The sequence below is a fragment of the Oryctolagus cuniculus genome, chromosome 16 (assembly GCF_051225735.1).
Source record: "Oryctolagus cuniculus isolate XC-2025 breed Fujian yellow rabbit chromosome 16, ASM5122573v1, whole genome shotgun sequence".
Taxonomy (NCBI): Eukaryota; Metazoa; Chordata; class Mammalia; order Lagomorpha; family Leporidae; genus Oryctolagus; species Oryctolagus cuniculus.
In genome coordinates, this window is record NC_142882.1 from 76,642,235 (window position 1) to 76,666,869 (window position 24,635).

Here is a 24,635-nt window from a genome sequence, read left to right on the forward strand (position 1 = left end):
TTTATAGTTTTATTTTAAATTATTAATTTATTCTATCTATTTAAAAGGCAGAAAGCATGTGCTCCAATCCACTAGTTCCCTCCTCATATGCCTGCCACAGTTGGGGCTGAGCCAGGAGCTGGTAACTCATTGCAGGTTTCTCACATGGGTTGCAGGGACCCAACTACTTGAACTGTCCCTCAGGGTCTGCATTAGTAGGAAGATAGAATGAAGAGCGAAGCTGGGACTGGGACCCAAGCACTCTGATATGGTATGTATATATCTCAAGAGGTAGCTTAATGTTATGCCAAATGCCTGCTCCTTCTATATTTAAGTGTAAAACCATGAGTTCTTACTGGTGTTTGCAATTTAAATTCAGGACTATTACAGAATTGTTACTTAACTTCATACAACTCTATCTACTTTCAATCAAGCAAATAATCTCAGTTCTGACACTAGCATCATCATGTAGTTAATCTGACAACACAACACACTCAACAATCTCAGAGTAGCAGCAACAATAGAACCACCAGCAACAGGTGAGGAATTATTTCAGAAATTTTTGTTTTAATCTTTAAAACATATCCTTTGTGGGCAAGAGTTCCAAGATGTGGAGTAGGGAGAGAGCTTACTGCTCTAGTCTAAAAGATGGTTTAAAAAAAGTGGAGAGGGTGCAGTCTCAGAGAAGCGTTAGGGAGAAAGTGGCAGAGGAAACTATGTAAATTAGAGGGACATGGAGGACCTACGTGGATGGCATGCACGCCCAAAACTCAGGATTCCAGCAGCCAAGAGCCTACACAGTAGTGTTGGAAAGTGAGGCGGGAACAGACCACAGCAGCCCAGGCCACTGGTGATAAAACTGCAGGAAGAGCCTAGAGGGAATATGGCTTGGAGCCCTGTGAGGGATATGTACCTGCCAAACTAGAGGAGGGGGAAAAAAAAGGGACACATTTCTCTCTCTCCAATCACTTTACAACAGCATCCTGTAACAAGCTGATAGAGAGGGTGCCATTTTGGACATACATAACAGCTGCACCAGCTTGTGTTCACACCCAGCAACCAGCTAAGTGGAGATTCCAGACTCTGGTGGGGAGACCTAACAGGGGGCTGGGTGCTCATGACTGTGGGTAGCCTGTGTACCGGGACTGCAAAAAAAACAGGCTGTGTGGGAGGACTCAGGGCGTGGCTGGGACCTTGGGCAGTCACTGGGGAGGCTCTACAAGCTCAGGGCTCCCTGGTTACCTGGTGGGGGACATTTCTGGGGAATCTGAGCTCACACTGAGGACTGCACAGATCCTTGGTGTGGTCCTATGGCACAGAGGATGAATATTATACCCATTGGGGTTAGTGCTCAGGCACTGATCCCCTTTGAAGAGAAGAGCTCAGCTGTGCAGAATAAACTTCCCTTCTCATAAGAAAAAGGGGGATGCCAAACCTGGGTGTGTCACCTTAGACACACCCATCACCCTGTAGAACTGAACAGAGATCCCTGGCCACACCTACTACAAGCCTCTAGATATTCACTGAAAGCAGACATTCCACTTATCTACAGAGGAATAGTACAAAGATAAAAACTACCACAGTGAAAAAACAAAGAAGACATCAATGAGTATCTCCATAAATGCCAAATAACAAATGCATCAATTTGAGAAACAAGAAAAGGAAGACAACATGACATCCCCAAAAGAACAAAACACTTCAACACCAGAATGTGAAGATGACGAGACTGAAGAAATGCATGACATGGATAAAAAAAAAATGGATCATAAGATTACATAGAAGTAATCAAACAAATGAACAAACTACTGAAATCTGTACAGGACATGAAAGAAAATATCTCCCACGAAATTGAGATCTTAAAGAGAAATCAAAATGAAATGAAGAATAGAAAAAATAAAAACTTCAGTGAAAAACCGTAACAACAGAATCGGTGAAGCAGAAGAAAGAATATCAGATTTAGAAAACAAAGCACAGGAAATTATGCAGTCAAACCAAAAACAAGAGGAAATTAGGAAACTAAAAAACACTGTTGGGAATTCAAAGGATACTATCAAATGACCCAACATATGGGTGTTAGGAGTACGTGAAGGCATGGAAAGAGAAAGGATTAGAAGGCCTTTTTAGTGAAATAATACCAGAAAACTTCCCTAATTTGGAGAAAGGGACATCCAAGTACTGGAAGCACATAGAACTCCTAATAGACATGACCAGAAAAGATCTTCAGCACAACATATTGTAATCAAACTCACCACAGTAAAACATAAAGAAAAGATTCTAAAATGTGCATGAGAGAAATGCCAGATTACTTTCAGAGGATCTCCAGCTAGACTTATAGCAGACTTCTCATCAGAGACCTTACAGGCTAGGAGAGTGGTGAGATATATTCCAAGTCTTAAGAGAAAAAAAAACCTGTCAACTCAGAATACCATACCCTGCAAAACATTCATTTATAAATGAAGGTGAAATACAGATCTTCTGTAACAAACAGAAATTTAAAAAATGTTCACCACCCACCCAGCCCTGCAAAAGACACTTAAGGATGTGCTACATACAAAAACATGGTCATCACTACAGAAGAAGCAAAATGAAGAATATCTCCCAGTAAAAGTTCAAAAAAAAATCCAAAGTAAAAAAATAGGAATATTTTTGGAAAAATGGCAAGGCAAAGTTGTTACTTTTCAATAGTCTCCTTGAATACAAATGGTCTCAACTCTCCAGTTAAAACTCAAAGACTGGCTGAATGGATTCAAAAACAAAACCCATCTATTTGCTGCCTACAAGAAACACATCTCACCAACAAGGATGTATGCAGACTGAAAGTGAAAGGATGGAAAAAGATATTCCATGCCAACAGAAACCAAAAAGAGCTGGTGTAGTCACCCTAATTTCAACAAAATAGACTTTAACACAAAAACTGATAAAAGAGACAAAGAAGGGCACTATGCAATGATTAAGGGATCAATTCAACAGGAAGATATGACTATTTTAAATGTTTATGCACCTAATTACAGGGCATCTGGCTATTTAAAAGAGATGTTAATGGATTTAAAGGGAGACATAGACTCCAATACAATAGTAATGGAGACCTCAATAATACACATCCTATAAATGGGCAGATCAACCAGACAGAAAATCAGCAAGGAAACAGCAGAGTTAATTGACAATATAGACCAAATTGACCTAACAGATATTTACAAAACTTTTCATCCTACAGTTGCAGAATCCACATTCTTCTCACCAGTGTATGCATCTTCCTCTGGGATTGACCACATACTAGGCCATAGGACATGTCTAAGCAAATTAAAAAAAAATCAAAATCATGCCATGCATCTTCTTGGATCACAATAGAGTGAAGCTAGAAATCAGCAACTCAGGAATCTCTAGAATATATGCAAACACATGAAGACTGAACAACATGCTCTTGAATGAACAGTGGGTCATAGAAGAAATCAAAACAGAAATCAAAAAATTTCAGAAAGCAAATGAAGACAACATATCAAAGCTTATGACACAGCAAAAGTGTTAAGAGGAAAGTTTATAGCAATTGGTGCCTACATCAAGAAATTGGAAAGGCACCAAATAAATGAGCTTTCAATGCATCTCAAAGACCTAGAAAAACAATAGAAACCAAACCCAAAACTAGTAGGGAAAAGATAATTAAAATTAGGAAACCAACAATATTGATTAAAAAAATACAAAAGATCAGCAAAATGAAGAGCTGTTTTTTTGAAAAAATAAACTAAATTGATACACCATTGGCCCAACTAACCAAAAAGGAAGTGAAAGACCCAAATCAATAAATTTAGAGATGAAAAAGGAATTGTAACAACAAACACCACAAAAATAAAAAGAATCATCAGAAATTACTACAAAGTGTTGTATGCCAACCAACTGGGAAACCTAGAAGAAATGGGTAGATTCCTGGACACATACAACCTTCCTAAATTGAGCCATGAAGACATAGGAAACCTAAACAGACCCATAACCACAACAGAAATTGAATCAGTAATAAAGGCCCTCCCAACAAAAAAAAAGCTAGGACCGGATGGCTTCATTGCTGAATTCTACCAGACATTTAAAGAAGAACTAATTCCAATTCTTCTCAAGGTATTCAAAACAATTGAAAGGGAAGGAATTCTTCCAAATTCTTTCTATGAAGCCAGCATCACCTTAATTCCTAAACCTAAAAAAGATACAACAGAGAAAGAGAATTATAGACCAATTTCCCTGATGAACATAGACACAAAAATCCTCAACAAAATTCTATCCGATTGAATCCAATGACACATCAGAAAGATCATTCACCCCAGATCAAATGGGATTTATCCCAGGTATGCAAGGATGGTTCAACATTTGCAAATCAATCAATGTGATACATCATATTAACAAACTACAGAACAAAAACCATATGATTATCTCAATAGATGCAGAGAAAGCATTTGATAAGATACAACACCATTTCAAGATGACAACCCTAAGCAAATTGGGCATAGAAGGAACATTCCTCAGCACAATCAAGGCAATTTGACAAACCCATGGCCAGTTGCCCTATTGAATGGGGAAAGTTGGAAGCATTCCCACTCTCACCACTGCTATTCAATATAGCCCTGGAAGTTTTAACCAGAGCCATTAGGCAAGAAAAAGAAATCAAAGGGATACAAATTGGAAAGGAAGTAGTCAAACTATCCCTATTTGCAGATGACATGATTCTATTTACAAGGGATCCAGAAGACTCCCCTAATAGACTATTGGAACTCATAGAAGAGTTTGGTGTAAAGTGGCAGGATATAAAGTCAACACACAAAAATCAATAGCCTTTTTATATACAGACGCAGCTGAGAAAAAATTGCTAAGATCAATCCCATTCACAATAGCTACAAAAAAATTCAAACACCTTGCAATCAATTTAACCAAAGGTCTCTATGATGAGAATTACAAAACATTAAAGTAAGAAACAGAAGAAGATACAAAAAATAGAAAACTTTCCATGTTCATGGCTTGGAAGAAACAATGCCATCAAAATGTCCATTCTTCCAAAAACAATTTACAAATCTGATGCAATACTGATCAAAATACCAAAGACATTCTTCTCAGATCTAGGAAAAATATTGCTGAAATGTATATGGAAACACAGGAGACCTTGAATAGCTAAAGCAATCTTATACAACAAAAAGCTGTAGGCATCACAATACCAGGTTTCAAGATATACTACAAGGCAAGTATAATCAAAACAGTCTGATACTGGTACAATAATAGATGGATAGACCAATGGAACAGAATAGACATGCCAGAAATAAATCCAAGCATCTACAACCAACTTATATATATTTTTAATTTGACAGGCAGAGTCATAGAGAGAGAGATGGAGAGAAAGGTCTTCCTTCTGTTGGTTCCCTCCCAAAATGGCCACTACGGCCGGAACTGCACTGATCCAAAGCCAGGAGCCAGGTACTTCCCCCTGGTCTCCCATGTGGGTGCAGGGACTCAAGCACTTGGGCCATCCTCCATTGCCCTCCCGGGCCACAGCAGAGAGCTGGACTGCAAGAGGAGCACCCTGGACTAGAACCCAGTGCTCATATGGGATGCCAGCACTGCAAGGCAGAGGATTAACCAAGTGAGCCACAGCTCTGGCCCCAACCAACTTATATTTGACCAAGGAGCAAACACCAATCCTTGGAGCAAGGACAGTCTCTTCAACAAATGGTGCTGGGAAACTGGATTTCCACATGCAGAAGTATGAAGTAAGACCCTACCTACACCTTACACAAAAATCCCCTCAACCTGGATTAAAAATCTAAATTTATGACCCAACACCATAAAATTATTAGAGAACATTGGAGAAACCCTGCATGACAAACCCTGCATAGGCAAAGACTTCTTGGAAAAGACTCCAGAGGCACAGACAGGAAAGCCAAATTAACAAATGGGATTACATCAAATTGAGAAGTTTCTATAAGGCAAAAGAAACACTCAGGAAAGTGAAGAAGCAGAATGGGAGAAGTTATTTGCAAACTATGTAACTGATAAAGGATTAATAACCAGAATATACAAAGAGATCAAGAAACTCCACAACCGAACAACTCAGTTAAGAGATTGGCAAAGGACTTAAACAGACATCTTTCAAAAGAGGAAATCCAAATGGCCAACAGACACATGAAAAAATGTTCAGGATCACTAGCTGTCAGGGAAATGCAAATCAAAACCACAATGAGTTTTCACCTTACTCCTGTTAGACTTGGTTTCCATACAGAAATCAACAAACAACAAATGCTGGTGAGGATGTGGGGAAAAAGGTACCCCAATTCACTGTTGGTGGGAATGCAAACCAGTAAAGCCACTATGGAAGACTGTTTGGAGATACCTCAGAAATCTGAATACAGCCCTACTATATGATCCCACTCCTCCGAATTTACCCAAGGGAAATGAAATCAGTCAACAAAAGTGTTAACTGTACCACCAAGTTTATTACAGCTTAATTCACAATAGCTAAGTCATGGAATCAACCTAAATACCTGTCAACTGAAGACTGGCTGAAAAAATTATGGGATATGTACACTATGGAATACTACACAGTGGTTAAAAAATGAAATCTGGTCCTTTGCAACAAAATGGATGAATCTGGAAAACGTCACACTTAGTCAAATAAGCCAGTCCCAAAGGGACAAATACAATATGTTCTCCCTGATCTGTAACAACTAATAGAGCACCTAAAATGAAATCTGTAGAATGAAATTGACACTTCAAGAAGGGATGACTTGAGCTGCCCTCATCTTGACTGTCAAGGAACAGTTTTTTGATTTTTATTTTTGTTTTCTGCATACTATTTGTTGAACTCCCAACAGAGTTAATCATGTGTATAATGTACATTGAGGAAGGATCTCAGTAAAAAGAGTGGGAATAAGAGAGGGAGGAGGTAGTTTGTAACTATAAAGCTGTATAGATCTGCATACATACATTCCTATTGATTTGCTTCTATTGGTACAGTTTAAAAACTTGTCATGGGACTCCAATCTCATTCATCTTGGTGGTAAAAATGCATTTTGTCAAGGTGATCATGTTAATTGTTAAAATGAACATATAGATAGGAGAAGGTGTTAAAGTGATCATATTAATAGGATCAAGTATCTGGTAATAGAATTAAAAAGGAGCGAATGTTCCAACATGGGAAGCAGTCCACAAAACAGACTCATAGAATGACAATTGCTTTGAGTAGCACTCTCACATCAGAATCAGCCCTTAAGTTTTTCTGGTTTGGCTGGAAAGCCCGTAATAGCATTTCAGGCATAGAAAGCCAAGACACTGTGACAAAAAATGTTCTACATGAAGGATCTCTGAGTGAGACCACAGCAGAAAGAAGTGGCCATCAAAGAAGGATGTACTTTCCTCTGAAGGGAGAAGATAACTTCAACTTTGCTTATGCTCTTGTCTAAATACTACAGTTTGTGGACTCAAAAATCTTCCATAGCCTTGGCAACTCATGTCAAAAGCCTCAGGTGGTCACTGACATCATACATAAGTGTGTTGTTAAATTAACAATAGGTATCATGATGCAATAACTCCCCATGCAGGACCTCTGTCCTCAATGAGTTATATTATGAGTTAACTGTAAAACTAGTTCTCAGTTTTGTGTGTGCATGTGTGTGATAACTGTTGAAATCTTTACTCAGTATAGAATTGGTCTTTTGTGTACAAAGTTAATTGAAAATGAATCTTAATGGAGAAAGACTGGGAAGTGGAGAGGGAAGAGGAGGAGGGGTGGAAGTGTGGGTGGGAGGGCAGGTATGGTGGAAGGAATATTCCTAAAGTTGTACTTATGATTTGTATTCCTTAAAAATAATTTTAAAAATGGTAAAACATATCCTCTGGGAATGTATACTCAAAACAGACTGAAATCACTTCCAGTCATTCCTTACTGTAAGGTTTTGCCACCAATTGGAACCACACTAAACTTGATTTATTTCACATTAAGTTTTTTTTAAGGACTGATTTTAAATTTTGTTTTATAATTACATAAACTATTTACATGGCTCCAAATTTAAATGCACAAAGAAGATATATTCAAAGAAGTTTGGCTATTATCTTTGTTTCTTTCAGATCCTTCCTCCATGTGTCTGTGTACTTTATAAATATATAAATATTAAACATTTAAATACACCTCTGAACACAAATGACAGTATATTATTTATACTTCTTTCTGCCTTGCCTTCCTCATCTAAAAGGATAACCTAGAGATCACTCCATATCAGTATGTGGAAGTCTTTGCTTTTTCATGTACCTGAATAGTACTCCCCAGTGTGGACAATCATACCTTTGTTTCCCCCAGTGCCCTATGGATAGAAACTTTCGGACCATTTCCAGTATTTTGTTATTCAAGTAACTTTTTAATGCATATTGTACATATATCATTCTTATTCTTACTTGTACTAGAGTACTTCAAAAAATTCATAGAAAAATGCTATGAAAATATACATTTATTTTGGTGCAAGAATGATGAAATTTAGGGTAGACATTGTGGTACAGGGGGTTAAGCTGCCACCTATGATGCCAGCATCCCTTATGGGTGCAAATTCATGTCCCGGCTGCTCCACTTCTGATCCAGCTTCCTGCTGTTGTCCCTGGGAAAGTAGTGGTACATGGTCCAAGTGCTTGGGCCCCTGCCAACCACATGGGATACCTGGATGGAGTTCCAGGTTGCTGGTTTAGCCTGGCCCACACTCTGCCATTGTGGCCATTTGGGGAGTGAGCCAGCAGATGGAAAATCTCTCTCTTCCTAACTTAGCTGTTCAAATAAATAAGTCAATCTTTTTAAAAATGATGAAGTCCATGAAGCTTCTGAAGTACCCTTGTATTACTTTGACATGGATTCTGAGGAGCAGGAACTGCTCAGTTAAATATGTACTATTTTGATATTGCTAAATTCTCCTTCCCTGTGCTGTGCCATTTTGCTTTTCCAGTGGCTGGTTTCTTTCAGCCTCAACACAGAGTATGCGCTGAAAACTTATTTTTGTCAACTTGATAGCCCAAGACAGGCTTCCTCATTTGCTTTTTGTTTGCATTTCCCACATAAACGTAGCTGTGCATCTCTTCAGACAGGGAAGAGCCGTCTCTGACCTCTTATCTTGGTTGTCTCCACCGATACTTACGAAGCCACACACAAAATTCTAAATTTTATCCAATTCCTGGGGTTCTTTTTAAATGTGTCCAGTTTCATTTCTCCTGCTTCTTTCCTAGTTATTCTTTTCCCAAATTGAGTCTTCGTGCTTGTTTTAAAACCCACTCCCCTTTATGAGTATTATTGCTATTCTGACGCTGCTAAGCACACACCTGCAGCCTACTAGTTTCCCTTTTGTCCCTCATAGCAACCTGCCCAGAGAGATCCTGAAAGGCCACATCCTGGGCACCGTAAACTCAACACAGGCCTAGCTCTTTCCTCGTATGCCCTGGTGCTCTCTGGGGCAGTGACATCACCGGAAATCCCAGCAGCACTGCCCATCAACCTGGGTTCTCTGTTGCCGACTCCTTTTTTCACCTTTCTTACATCAAATCAATTGTCAGTTTCTGTGGTTTTTCTCTCAAAATGGTTCTCAATCCATCAACTTCTCTCCACCCGGAGCTACAGGCCTGTGTCACTCTCATCTCTCCCCTGGACCACTGCCCGTCCTCCCAGATGCCCTTTGCTTCTTGCTCTCAAACACAGCAAGAATTACCTTTCACAACACACATAATGCAGGGGCCTTTATCAGACATGAAAACTTCAAAGGCTCCAAAAACCAACCCACCACCCTCCCAGCCTTGCAAAACACAACACAAAATCCAAACAACCCAAGTTGCACATCTTATGTTTTGATAGGTACATAGGTCAATGAGTAAGTACTACAAAGTCCCAGAAGGTTGACACGGGGTTGATGAGTGGGAAAACACTGAGACAGAGACAAGGAAGGGGAGGTTGAGGGCGGGTTCCTGTAGGTGAAGGAGAATTTCAGATTCAACTTTGATTTTTTTTTTATAATCAGAATATTGCCAAACATAACCCATGTAATCAAAAATAAGAAACAGACTGAGAAAGTCTTGACTACTGCTGGGGCAGTCTGGGCTCACCACCGGATTGGGATTGTAGGATTCCCAACATCAGGTCACGCAGAAGAGCTGATGCCTACAACTCACTCAGGGCCTGAGACACTACCCTCTCCCCGGTATTTTACCTGGGAATTTCACTCGAATATTCTTACCTTTGTGGTCCACAGCTTGACAGTCCAGTCAAATGACGATGTAACAAACAGGTGAGAGAAATCGATTGGTCCCACTGCCATGTGGCAGTTAATTCCCGTCACTGGCCCTTGGTGACCTTCAAAGACCTCACCAATGCCTGCCTTGCTGCACAAAAAACACATAGGAGAATTTCAGCCACCTTGGCAAAGTCATGGTTGCCTTAGAGAAGCAACTTCCTTTCTGAGCATGACTTCATCATCATTTAGATCAGCAGCCATACACCACCACCACCACCACCCCTCCCACGGTGATCTTTAGACAAGGAAGTTGTCTGCAAGTATGATACATTATTTTTGGTGATTAAGAAAAACCACAGGGGGAAATATAATCTTTTTAACTTTCAGCATTTAATATTTACTTTTATCATCTAATAATTTCCCAGGAGTTCCTCAAATCCTATCACTACCAATGCAGCTATTTGGATAGAAACAAATACACTTAGACCTCGGAGGCTGTTACCTAAGAAGACTATCATATTCTTGAGATGGCATTTTTCATCATGTTCCATTTTAACTGCTTTTGGGGATCCCATCTGCTCTAAAACTCCGCACATTCTTGGAGAAATAATTTGTTCTTTCAAGGAAATTCCTTCAGTAGACAGATCTCAAAAAGGCAACACTTCGAAGAAACTTTTGTCATGTTCAACTAATATACATAATCTGATGTCATAAAATATGGAGAAAATGATACATTCTCTTCACTGAGAACTGAAGAGAGATTTGCAAACTCACTGATAAATCCATAAGGGCAGGTGCCTTTCTTGTTGCCAAGTGTCTACACAACGAATGCTCAAGAAAAATTTGTTGAATGAAATGGCATGACAAGGGGTGAGCTATGCCCTCCCCTTTTAGAAGGGTATTTGAGAAATAGCAACACACATTTTTAAAGTTACATATTTCCAATTTTTAACAAAGCTGGGATTATTTCCAGACTTCTATTATCACATATATGTCTGCACACAAGCACATACAATTTGGAAAATCTGAGAGCACACCAAAATACCATGTTTTAAAGATTCATGTCCAAGTTATAAACATAACAAAGATGAAGGGATTGTAGAATCTCAATATTATGCCTCCACAAGTAAAAATGAATTCAGTTGTTAAAACATTTAGACCACTTAAATTATTAAAACATGTTGAGCACCAATAAATGTCAATGTGCTAAGTAAAATTTAGAATCATGAGCAAAGTGTACAGCCTGTGTTCCATGTAACAGACACTCAAAAATTGTGCCCAATGAAACTGCCAACAGCAGCTCTACACGTCATCATTTAAATTTGTTCTAATGAACACAAGGAGTGGATCTTTGAAGTGGCCCCTGGTGAGACTCCACTTGCTCTTAACAGCATCCTGAAAAGGTTTATAGGGTGCAAAATGTGGACCTTGTTTAATTTATGGAAGTGGATTTGCACCTTCTCAACATTAGGTCAAAGACAGAAATGCCCCCCTCTCCCTGTAGCCCTATCTGACCCATTTAAAATGTCGACAAAGCTAATGTCTGCTACTCTGTGGCTTTGCCAACATCTGTATTTTACATTTTAGATGAGTAGACCAATGTAGAAAGCACAACCAAGCTAGTTGTAAAGGGAGCTGTGCTGCATGCCACGGGGACCTTTCTTTTGAGCCCTAGTGCCTATTCTGATTGTGCTTCAAAAGGACAGAGTCATGAAACAAAAATTTGCTAATGTGAATATTTCACGTGATGCCTAAGTAAAATATCTGAAAAGTATCAGTGAGTGTGTTTCAACTTCACAGAGAGTTGAGGATCTGAGCAATATCCCAGAGTAAGTCAATTGAAACTAGGCTCTAGTGATTCTTTAAGAGTTATTACATTTTTAAAATGATTTGAAAGGCAGAGTAATGGTCAGGGGGGTGCATGGGTAGAAAGATTGTTCACTTGCTGGTTTACTTCCCAAATGACTCAAAGAACCAGGGCTGGCCAGGAGCTTCACCATGGTCTCCCACACAGGTGGCAGGGGCCCAAGTACTTTGGCCAACATTTTCTACTTTTCCAGGTGCATTAACAGGAAGCTGGATCAGAGGCAGGGCAAAGCCTCTACTCAAACCAGCAGTCGGATGTGGGAAGCCAGCATTGCAAGTGGCAGCTTAGCCACTGCATCACCACCCCGGCCCTGCCCTACTGATTCTAACCCATGTGTAGCTAGAGCCGCGACTCCATGTTTGGCCCACCGCCTTCTCCGCACCTTTTGTGCCACTAACAAGTATTTAACACCACTTGTGTTAAATATGTGTGTGTTTATCTGTCCCACTGTCATCAGTTTCTTGAGGACAGGAACCAGGTTTAAGTGATCTTTGCTTCACATCATCTAGTAATGTCTTTTGTAAGAGGGGAGCAGATGTTTGCATGAATGAAACACTATCAGGTTTTCCTGTGTGTTGATAAAATACTAATGTGTGGTTTTAGCCAGCCTTTCTAAAGTACTGAGGCCAGGCATGGAACGGTGAGGCCTATCTTCCCAAGTCATCTGATCATGACCATGTGAGCAGGCAGTACCACTTGTTTCCTCGTGCATTACAGCAGGAACCTCGCAGCTTGTATTGCCACGATGGAAACAATCATGTAGCGGAACCACAAAGGCTTCTGCAAATCACAAAAAACACGGATGTGAACGTGGGACCTGCGGTTCCTCATCGAGTCTAAATCAGCTGGGATGAGCCCAAGAGATGTAAAAAAAAAATCAATTGAACAAGAACTACTAAAGTGAAAGAGATGAACACACTGAACTTTTCCAAAGGGGAGGCCATCTGTTCAGTCTTGCATCTGCTTTTACAATCTAGTCCAAACTATTGGATTCCACTTTACTGCCCCCTTTTTCTGGGCCATTTGCTCATCTCTCAGTTAAGACAGAGTTCTTACTGTTTGGAAGCTGCATGGTGGTTTGTGTCTCTCACACTGTTCTAGCTTTCCCGAGTGGGAGGAAAGGATCCCAACAGCCTTGTCTATAGTATTCCAATACTGTGCCTGTATCCTCCGTATGTATTTTTAGATCATCACTTACTACGTACCAGTCACCGGCCATGGAATCAAAGAGGGACTGAGGATAGTGAGAGGAAAAATGGCAGATGAATGATTAACTAAATGTGCTCAATGCTTTTGTGGAAGCATTTAGAAAAATATACAAAGTAGTCAACAGTTGATACTGAACAGAGTTCTGTCCTGTTTATCCTACTTCAATATTCTCCACAGCAATTAGTCCTATGCTATCTACTTCCTTATTAGTCTTTTACTCCCAACTGGAGTATGCACTCAAGGCCTGTCTTGTTACTGTGTCCTTGAAATGGTACCTGGTAGGTGCTTTGTAAATATTCCTTAAAAGAACGAATGAATGAAAGAGCAAATGAACATCGTTAAAGGAGGGAGTCCTTTATCTCTGGCCAAGAGAATCAGCAAAGGCTTCATTTTGGAATGAACCTGCTGGGTTTTCAGCAACAAAGAGGAGGTAACCAGACACAGAAAAATTGTGCCTTTTTTCTCAGAAAACTTTTCTCCCAACGCAAGGTGGTTATAATCTAGGACGCGATAACCAAGTCTGAGCAACAGGGACAGAAAAATCACCTTCCGTGACGACAAGCCGTGTAGACCGTACCCTCCTCACTGCCGACCACGAAGTTATTGACATCTCCCGTCGGGAAAGCCATTCCAGTAACAGCGATAGACTTGGACTTATTGTACACCAGCTCCATGCTCTCCTACCAAAACACGGTGTGGTTAGATTTCCATCCGTCAACCCCTTGCCATGCCAAAGATAGCACGGAAAAATCATTTGGCTAAATCGTCTGTTTGCTTTTCACACAGCGTTACAAAAGACCCCAGCTGTGCCAGAAACCACGCTTTCCTGCCCCGACACCCGCGCTGCTGTGTATCTCTGGTTTCAGGCCGGCTGGATTTCATCAGCATGTGCTGCTGCTTCTGAACTCAGCCAGAGATGACAGGTGAGAATTTTGAAACTAATGGTGCAGAAACTCAAGATAATACTGTAATGGTTACACTTGTCAGCTCCACGCTTTAATGAAACACACAATACCCTTGTATTTACAAACATTTTCAAAAGCAATGGGTCCTGAGAATACGCATGTATTAATAGCAGATGTACTAAACACATTTGTCATAGCAGGAGTGTGTGTCCTCCACGGAACTGAAACCAGGGAGTTGTCACTCAGGTCATAAAAACCAGATTTCAACAGGGACTAGATTTCATGCAGGGCAGCCATTGAGAGCCTAGGCTAGAAGCCTGCAAAGAATGGAGCTTCAACATATATTGTATATGAAATCACTTTTTAAATCAATTATTCTCTTAATCACCTGGCTTTCTTTAAAACGTTATTTGCCTTATTATTTATTTGAAAGGCAGAGAGAGACAGGCAGAGAGATAGACAGAATTCCCCTATCCAGTGGTTCACTTCCCAAATGCCCACAACTCGCCAGGCCAGAGCTGGGAGCCAGGAACACAATCCAGGTCTCTCCCTTGGGTGGCAGGAACCCACCTCCAGGCCATCACCAGCTGCAAACCAGGGTGCACATTAGCAGGGAGCTGGGACCAGAAGCAGAACCAGAACTGTAACCTGGTACTGTGACACAGGATGTGGTATCCTAAGCAGTATGTTAACCACTGCACCAGATGCCTGTCCCTAAAATGACTTTTAAATTGGGTATTCAAGAGTATTTTGAAAAACCCACTACTGAATTAAGATTAATAATAATGAGGAGTCCATGAGTATTTCTGGCTATTTACATCAAACAGCCTATTTTGTGGGGCTGAAATCATTTTAAAAAATCATTCTGGGGGTATCACGTCACTGTAGTTGCCTGGGAGTTTAGTCTTTCTTGAGCAAACAAACCAGGCCATTTCAGCGGCATCCGTACGTAAATAGAAAACTCATGCGGACAGTGTGGGCAGCGCAGACCACAAGGCCCCGTGACACGTTCCCAGGCAGCGAGAGCCACACGTGGCAGCATGGCAGTGTTGGCGCTGGGAGAACGCCACGGCGGTACAGAAAACCTGCCCAGCCGGGTGCCTGTGCACCACTCACAGCAGCAGCCAGACAGGTAAGGGCCCTTGACTGCCCAGTCCGGGGAGAGAGGAAGCTCCTTCCCACCCACAGAAGCTGTGCCATAGAATTCTCCATCTCTACACAGAGACAGGAGTCTGTGGGCCACACCAAGCTAATAAGAATGGTCTCAGAAGCCTTGCACGAGTGGCTTAAACCTTAACAAACACATTTGATCAGCAAAATGGGCATTAGAAATTCCTACATGGAGGACTTCCTCTTATATCCATTTATAATCTCCATGCTTTTTGAAGGAAAACACCACATTGCTGGGTATTTTAAGAAAAAGCCATATAGTATGCGTGACTCCAGAACTGCGTCAAGTTCAAGATCAGCAAGAGCAGGGGCGCCTCACTGTGAGCGTCTGAAGAGCACATACTCCCGCCTCCACCCGAATTATACAAGAACTGACTTAGCGTTGGTGCATCTGTATTTTGTAAAGACGTACAGGCAATACTTTATAGTTTGACACTTCAGTATCTTCTACACTGTTGAAGAGACATTCCAGGGCTGTTATTCTAGGAAAGGGAACAGGAGTATTAACGTGCAGAGCGATCTCCCAAATACATCTTTCACAGTTTTCTTGACATTTTCTAAGGTTTTTGTTAAAGCTCATACCAACGAACCCTTTTGTGTATTTTTTTTTAAATCTATTTGTTTGAAAGGCAGAGAGAGAGGGAGAGAGCGAGAGAGAAACAGTTTTCACAGCTGGTTCACTTCCCATAGGACTGCAGTAGTCCGAGCTGTGACAGGCTGAAGCCAGCAGTCCAGAATTCCATCATCCGCTGCCTCCAGGGAGCACATTGGCAGGAAGCTGGAATCAGGACTTGAACCCAAGCACTCAGATACAGGATGCAGGCCACCCATTCTTTGTGTATTTTGTTGGAGGCCACTGACATACACTTATTGTCCCATACAAAGAAATGTGGAACACTCTGCATGTATGTGTGTGGGCCTGTGTATGGGAATTGTATGTATCTATGCATCTACATACATATATGGATCTGTATACATACATGGATTCTGAAAGCTGCACTTAGCTCAACGCCTGCCTCCCACGGTCTCCCACTCCTGCTCCTTGTTAATCCCATTACAACAAACAGCAGTGCTTCAGAAACTCTGGACCTTTTTTGTTTTTGACTTCTCATTTGCAAGAGCCATACCACCAAACATTCCAGAGGGTAAACAGACGGTTCGACACATTCTTCACACACGCAGGCGGTTGTCTGGGCTATGGATACAAGCCAGGGCTTGGGTTTCTGTTTTGCTGGGACACCTTTCCTCCCAGGCGAACACCCGTACGGGACAGCTAAGCCGAGTTCCAGCCTTCTTTGCCTGCGTTGAGCAGTGCCGTGCGCTGAACGCAATTCATGCCGCAGGCAACTTCCATCATGACTGTGAGTTAAAATGGATTATTTCATTTTCACATGAAACTGACCTAAGGATTAATGTATTACACTAATTACATGAGTTGTGGTAAAGGAAATGGGTTTTGGCTTCACTAGGAGTCTGCTGAAACCAGGTCCCTTTCTTTTAAGTGCATCCATTGATTTTAGCTCCTATAGGACGTGAGGGTTTGGCTTTGAGGAACCATGTTCCATTAAGCCGGCATCCTTTCATTCAGCCAGGATGCTCTTGTGTGTAGGGGAAAACAAACTCACCTGTGGTGTGGAGAGCATGTCCAGGCTCCAGGAACACATTTTCCCATCGGTGGAGACAGTGATGAGATTATGGGCATTCTGAGTCCCAACCACGTTGACACAGTACACAGGATGCTGCAAAAGCAAACACAGAGGATGAGGCACAGGCCAGGAGGAAGGGCTTCCGCCCGAGCGTCAAACACGTCACTCTAAGCGGGATGAGAGAGGGACAGACTCCTGCAAGGAAGCAAGCCGCAGCGCATTTCCACTCTTGATTTGAACCCGTTTTCTTTTTAACAGCTCTGGCAGCGACACGGGGGAGTGGGAATACTTGCAGAACACCACCTGGCTTGGTCAAAGGCAATGCAAAGGAGCTGAAGGGAGGGGAGCCAATGAGGACTGATGGGCAGGGGCAGCAGGAGGAGGTCAATCGGAAATGCTCGACTAAGTCCCCACCAGAGTCTGGCTTCTCGCCCCGAAAGGAGGGACGGGACGACAGAGTCCTCAAAAGGCTGCAACCGCCGACTTTGGGAAGGAATATGTATCCCTGAACCTGCAGTTCGATGCATTGTAGTCATGGGGCCAAACATCTCTTAATATTCTTGTAAAAAACAAGATACCTTGTTAAAAAAAAGTGGTTAATATTCATCAGCCCTTTTTTTTAAAGATTTATTTTTGTTTATTTGAAAGACAGAGTTACAGAAAGGTAGGGGTAGAGACAGAGAGAGAGGTCTTCCATCCGCCGGTTCACTCCCCAGCTGGCCACAACGGCCAGAGCTGAGTCAATCTGGAGCCAGGAGCTTCTATCCGGGTCTTCCATGTGGGTGCAATGAACCAAGGACTTGGGCCATCCTCCACTCCCCGCCCAGGCCATAGCTGGATAGGAAGTGGAGTAGCCAGGTCTCAAACCTGCGCCCATATGGGATGCTGGCACCCCGGGCTAGGGCTTTAATCCGCTGCACCATAGCACCAGCCCCCAGCCCTTTTAACTTGACCGAGAGATACTAATAGTGAGATTATTGGCACAACCTACCCAGGGAGACAAAGTTAGGTTCTTTAATGCTCCTGCAAAAATCTAGGATAATGACAGATCTATTTATTTACCTATTTTTTCAAAATACCATTTGAAGTAGTATGGAGGCTTATAGTTTGGCCCAGGCCTTAAGAAAGGTCATTTATGCATCCCAGAAACTATGCAAGACCCTCTCACCTTCTGTCACAATGCACTAGGTTACCCTGCTCTGCAGAACTCTAACTCAATGGTAGGCTAAAATCATTTGCAGCTGGGCCTTCCACACTAAATGGAAGGTTAGCATATGCAGTGCCTAGTAGCAATTTGGGTTGGATATCAGGCTGCCTGGCCATCAGTGGCCAAACCACAACTTGCTCCATGCCCTCTGCAAATAGCAGATGGTCTAAGCCTTACTGGTGATGAGCTACTGTCCATAATACCTAGCCACAAGTACAATGAAACAGTGTTTACTATTGGAAAGTTGGCATTACAGAAAGGATGGCTCCCCAGCTATTATTATCATATAAACTCCTGGTCAGAAGGAGTGCTAATAATCACCAAGAGCAGCTACCCAACCATGAAAAGGTTCCAACTCCACTCAGACACCTCTCTGAAAGGGAAGCTTTAGCACTCCTTCCTTCCTGGGAAGTTTTTCCTTCCACAAATGGGGATAAACAAAGTTCAAGGACACACTTTGAGTGCTGGGCCTAGAACAGGTCAAAACTATATAGCACTTTCAATTCTTGCAGAGGGTTTTCTGTGCCCTACTCCCCACTCCTGAACCTTGCCTCACTCAGACAGACGTCACCAGTCACTTCCACTCCTCCTGGGCTACATGGTTTTCAAGCCTCCCACACCCTTGTCACTCTTTAATATGTTCTATTCTGAGCTCGTCTAGTGGTGAAAGTCTTAGCATGAAGTAGGAGTCTCCTAGACCCTGGCCAACAGAATCCACAAATCTGGGTAGTACGAGTTGTCATTTCTCATGTGATACAACCTGCAAAAATGTATGACCAAATATGCCTGCACTACTAATGCATCCCAAAAGGACATGTGCTTGCTTTGACAATTGCCTCCTTGCTTTCATCAATGCTGATAGATGGCCAATGAAGTCCCTGTATCTTTTTCATGCCACATTCCTGCCAAAACTTTCAAGTGAACCAGTCTTAGTGGATCAGCACAGTGGCAAATACAGCAGATATCTTAAACCCAGTGATGTCCTGATCAGGTCTCTTACTAGCAAGGGGACTGATTGCTTGTGGGACTGTGGGTGGTACTTTTCCACAAGTCTCTGTTATGGATGGAAGCTGAGGTCCCAGGCTACATAGCATGCAGGGCCTCGTGTGGAAAACAAATGAAGAATGGCTATGGCACATCCTCACCTAAAAATAGCAGACTTAGTAAAACTGAACAGTGGGAAAGCAGGGTCCAGATACTGTTATGAACAGAAATCTACTCAGTTTTTCGAACAAAAGTGCAAGAAGACTTTGTTAACCACAGAGTATCATCATAAGTCACTGAAACCCTGGGGACAAAGGAGGTCGGTCTACAAGGATGCACAGAGCTGGGCTGGGCTGGGCTGGCATAGTATTTGGGGCACCACTTGAGATGCCTGCATCCTATATCAGAGTGTCTGGGTTCAAGACTCCACTCCACTTCCAGTTCCAGTTTCCTGCTAACGCACACACTGGGAGGTAGCAGGTGATGGCTCAAGTTCTTGGGTCCCTACCATCCAAGACCAGAACTGAATTTCTGGTGCCAGGCTTCAGCCTGGCCTGGCCTACCCATTGCTTGGATTTGGGAGTGAACCAGCAGATGGGAGCACTCTGTCCCTCTGTGAATGTCTCAAAAACAAAAGCATAAAGCCAAGTGCCCAGAGAAGGGGTGCGTGGTAGCCTCGCTCATCCTGTAATAAGAACCCTAATGCTTTCATGAGTAATAAAAATCAGGTTAGAAGAAAAGAAACTGGACAGAAGCAGACATGGAGGCATGCCTGCTACACACACCCACTGTCTCTAACAGAAAGAAAAGAGCAGTGGTACAGCTAATTTTTCCAGCATAGATGCCAGATTGTTTTTATTTACTTTAAGAATAAACTTACTGTGTGGCAGCAGGATTTTGTTTTAATTATGATTTCCTGTTGTCCCAAATGCATATGTGTGGTGGGTGTGAAAGGAAATTAGCAGTCATCTGCGGTGAGCCCCTTTTTCCTTTTTGATCCTGGTATCAATCAGCCAGGCAATAATGGAGGTGGAAAGACAAACACAAAATTAACTGTGCACTTTCGGCTCTGAATGAGACAAAACATAGCCAGATAGAAGAGAAATGTGTTTATTTCCTTACAGAAGTAGTAGCGTCATTCAGCTTGATAATCATAGTGTTTTAGGTGTGAGGATCATATTCTAAGTTACTTGCAAAAGAAAGAAACACCAACTCTTTGGACCAGATCTTGGTTTTAGATTCTCCCTGAAATCTTTTGCTAGCTGTTCTAACATTTGGGATGATGATTTTTTGAAATTTCAAAACGTACCATTTACAGATCCAGCAGCTATCTACATAAAGCCAAGGCGTGCTAGCACACGACTTGAACAGACACCTGCCTCAAGCCTACCTTCTTCTGGACCACAATTTTCTGTTATTAGTTTTTGCAGAAATGGGGTAGGCAAGAGCAATTTCCCAAGATTCCCAAGAACTAGTTTCACCTGCATGTGTCTTTGGCCCCAGTCAATCAAAATTAGGGTTGAATTGGTGTTTGTCATTTCCCATCGCCAGCCTTCAAAGAGTAGAAGAATTTTCCTCCTCGTGGTCTTAGCTAGAGCAGCCAGCAATCCTTTCCCAAGACAGGATGGTTTTAAGGCCAACAGATGAAACAAATGAAGCAACCACATTAAGGAAATTGAAAACAATAGTAGAGCTGTGTCCTTGGGCATAATTTGGGCATTTCAGAGAAACAATCAGTTCTCCTGAATGTCAAGGGAACAAGAATTGATGGAGACATGCCTGTCTTCTCATTCTCCTTAACCATCGCTACGCACACCTGTCAACCTCTTAGAGGAAATGGCAGAGTAGCTGTCTTATGAGCACTGTACTGAAACTCTTCTACTAAATTATGGGTAATGGCTTTGAGATGTTGACTTTTAACCCTAGGGATTACTTTGTCACTGCAGACTTTGCATTGAGGCTTGCACCACACATTCCAGAATTTAAAGTCACAGTACTGCCTCAGTCTGTAAATAGAAAAGGCTCCTTGGCAAATGTCCCCAGACCCGAAATGTTTATTCTTAATTATTTGAAAATATGTTTCTCTCTTGTAATCTAAATATGCAGGATCTGTTTAGGAAAACAATTCCACGGACATGTCTCCCAGAATTTACAGACACAGACACACGCGTGCGCGCACACACACACACACACACACTTGTTTCCACTGGTAGCTTTTGGTATGCCTAAAGAGATCTCTGTACACTACAACCTATAGATCAGATCATTAAGATTTCTCTGGAGCCAATGCTTCTTTCATCTGCTTATGTTCTAGGTTTTCTTTTTTGAAATGTCAAAATCCAATCACTATCCAGGAGCTACTTCCAAAGTAGCATGACTGGTACCATCCGAACTTTCGTGAATTGAGCCGTTTCCTTTTTCAGGCCTTGGGTCGGGGTGGGGATGTAACAAAGGTTTGACTCACGGTGTGCGCAGCTGCTGACAAGGGTGTCCGCTGCACCGGTGTCCTTCGGTGACTACGATTGTCCCACAGAACGATCTGGCCCGAATAGGTGCCACCAACCACCAGATTTGGGTGGAAACGGGCAAAGCAGACTGACATCACGGAGGACTGTGGGAAAGGGAGAGAGGCGCATGATTAGATGGCGGTGGAAGGGACCAGCACCCTGCACTTCTTCCTGAAGAGAAGAGAGTTCATCACACAAGATCAACACAAACCGGCAAACAAAGCACTCGAAAGTTCAGATTGCAAAGTGCATAGTCAGTACGGAATTCTATACACAGACACAGATCTTTCTCTTCGGAGGCTGGCCAGTGGTTCCCCCTTGAAACCTGAAATGTGAAGTTCTGGCCATGTCATCAAATAGGCATAAAACCTATCTTAAGTACATCATTGTTTTGTGGTCTGTCAAGCTCGCTTTCCGGACATTTTGCCTTGATCGAATAAAACAGCAAGAAAACTAAATATTAATCCTCTGCAGAGAGCCTCACAAAGCAATTCTTCACTCTGAGGGTACGGCCATGTCAAGTTACATTGTGCACGGTATTGGGAGAGGCAGGGGGATTCTCGATTCCAGGGCCTTAAGAAGAGGTGCTTTTTTATATTTTTGTTCATGGCTTAATGTAGACTTGTAGGAGGCAAGCTGACCTCAGAGAGATCAGATTGGCTCCTCCCCGTACCCCCTCCCCTCCCATGGGGCATCAACCGTGACCTTTATCCTGCCCACTTCACATAGTTCTGCGTGTTGTTCTTTGCCTATTTTAACAAACAGCCAGAAGTGGAGTTCAGTCTGACTTTGCCATGGCCTGTCATAGCCTCACAAGTGTGGTTTCTGAAGCCACAAGAAGACCACTGGGCACTACATTTTGCAGGAAATTACTTAGCTGGGCTACAACCAGGATGCACTCCAAATCAGACAAATGACTCTTCCACATCTGCGCAGGCTCTTTTGACTGCCGCAGGACTTTTATACTGTTTTTATAAGCTAAAGTAATTGTTTCAGTAAATACATTGTTAAAAAAAGATTTACTTATTCCAGAGGTAGAGTTAGAGACAGAGAGGGAGAGACAGACAGAAAGGTCTTCCATCTGCAGGTTCATTCCCCACAGGGCCACAACGGCTGGAGATGGGCTGATCCGAAGACAGGAGCCAGGAGCTTCTTCCAGGTGTCCCACTTGGGTGCAGGGGCCCAAGGACTTGGGCCATCCTCCATTGCTTTCCCAGGCCATCAGCAGGGAAGTAGATTGGAAGAGGAGCAGCCAGGACTCACACCAGTGCCAATACAGGATGCCGTCGCCTCAGACAAGGCTCAACCTGCTAAGCCACAGTGCCGGCCCCCAGTAAATACATTTCATTCCTTCAATTACATTCAGTGACGAGTCATTCAGAAAGGCATTGTCCCAGGAACAGAGGGAATCAAAAGGTGGACATTGCCTGCAACATACTCATGCCTTAGTGAAGGAACTAAGAAATACACAAGTGAACTGAGCCACTGCCAGGCCAGTGCCTTGGTGTGAAATGGAAACAGGTCCCCTCCGCAGGGGCACCATCCTCTGGGTAGAAGCACACCTTAGCAGGTAAAGAGTAAGGCAAGTCTCTGTCCCCTCTTGTCCTTCGACCTTGGCATCCTTGTGTAGGGAGCATCTTGCACCCCCCAAGTCGCAGCCTTGAATATGGTTTGTGCTGTGGCGAAACCCAAGGAGCACATGTGTATCTGTGTGTGGGGGGGGGCAGGACTGTTTGAGGTAGAGGAAGGCACAAGAGGTGGGTGGTTAGGCCTCCGGGAAGAAGACGGAAGATGCGATCAAGTACACGTAGAATTTTTGGGGTGTGAAGAGGAGACGCAGCAGGGATTTCTGAGAGATGGGATAATGTGAAGGACCAAAGGGAGTGACAGTACAGACTGGTGGAGGGCCAACAGTCTGGTGCGGTTGGGTCGGAGCTGGCTTGAAGGAAGCAGGCAGCAGGGTCTGAGAAAAGCTGGGTTGGGCAAGAGAGGGCCTCAGAATGACATCTTTTTAGAATTTTTTTTGGGGGTGGGCAATGGTGAGAAATCAGTTTTCTGAGAAAACTAAGATCCAACGTTGTAACTGATAGACCAGCAAAATAACTGTAGTAAAAAATAAAAATAAAACTATAATCTTTTGCTGGCTGGTAAGCTAAATGTTCATGGCAAAAACAAAACAAAACAAAAAAAAAACCAGAAAACAAAACAAAAAAACAAACCACAACCACCAAATCTCCCATCAGCCTAAGTGTTCCTAGTCAAATGCAGTGTCAGATACTCAGAGGTAGAATAAAGAATGCAGACTATTTCTCAACGTCACATTTTCCCAGTTTGAATGATTTTCAGATCCAATTCCTTGAACACAACTCGATGGAGAACATGCCCACGCACCAATCTGGTTTTCATAAAGTTCAAGAATAACTCTCAATAATGATACTGAATTAAAGAAGAAGAAAATAATGCTGGTCAGCTTCTTGTTTTACACATCCCACAGAAATGATTCTTAGTTTTCAATTGATGAAATTCTTATGTTGCTTGAGCTATGTTGGAAGTTTTTTTTTTTTAAGCTTCACAAAGACTTAAAATTATCCAGGTGGTATCAACAATCGAATTTACCAAAGCTCAAATCAATATGGATAAAGGAATGTCGCTGAATTTAAAAAATCCAGAATTCAACCGCTTGATTACTTCCGTGTTTCAGTTAAATTCCAGCAAATACCCCTCCAAATCTTGCAGGGTTTGCCAAGATTGAACTAGAGCCCAGTCAACAGTGGACATATTTCAGAGCTGGCAATCAACTAGAATTCTACCCCACAGGCTGGGAGCCCTATCTAGGCTTACTTTTTCATCCATTCATTTGTTCCATCTTCTTTCATTCATTCTTAAACACTAACCATTAAGTAAGGATTATTAAACCATTTGGAACAATTTCAAG

The 24,635-nt window shown here is 42.3% G+C and overlaps 1 protein-coding gene across 4 annotated transcripts in view; it reads right to left on the reverse strand.

The window, feature by feature from the left end:
* The window catches only part of DYNC1I1 (dynein cytoplasmic 1 intermediate chain 1), a 330,192-nt gene that overhangs the window by 55,190 nt on the left and 250,367 nt on the right, over positions 1–24,635 (reverse strand). For all 4 annotated transcript variants that reach the window (XM_051852963.3, XM_051852961.3, XM_051852964.3 and 1 more), the window contains 4 exons: positions 21,658–21,804; positions 16,982–17,095; positions 13,828–13,961; positions 10,209–10,353 (listed from right to left, as the gene is read on the reverse strand). In XM_051852963.3, the coding sequence (XP_051708923.1) occupies positions 10,209–10,353; positions 13,828–13,961; positions 16,982–17,095; positions 21,658–21,804 (540 nt within the window). The remainder of the gene's footprint in view (positions 1–10,208; positions 10,354–13,827; positions 13,962–16,981; positions 17,096–21,657; positions 21,805–24,635) is intronic.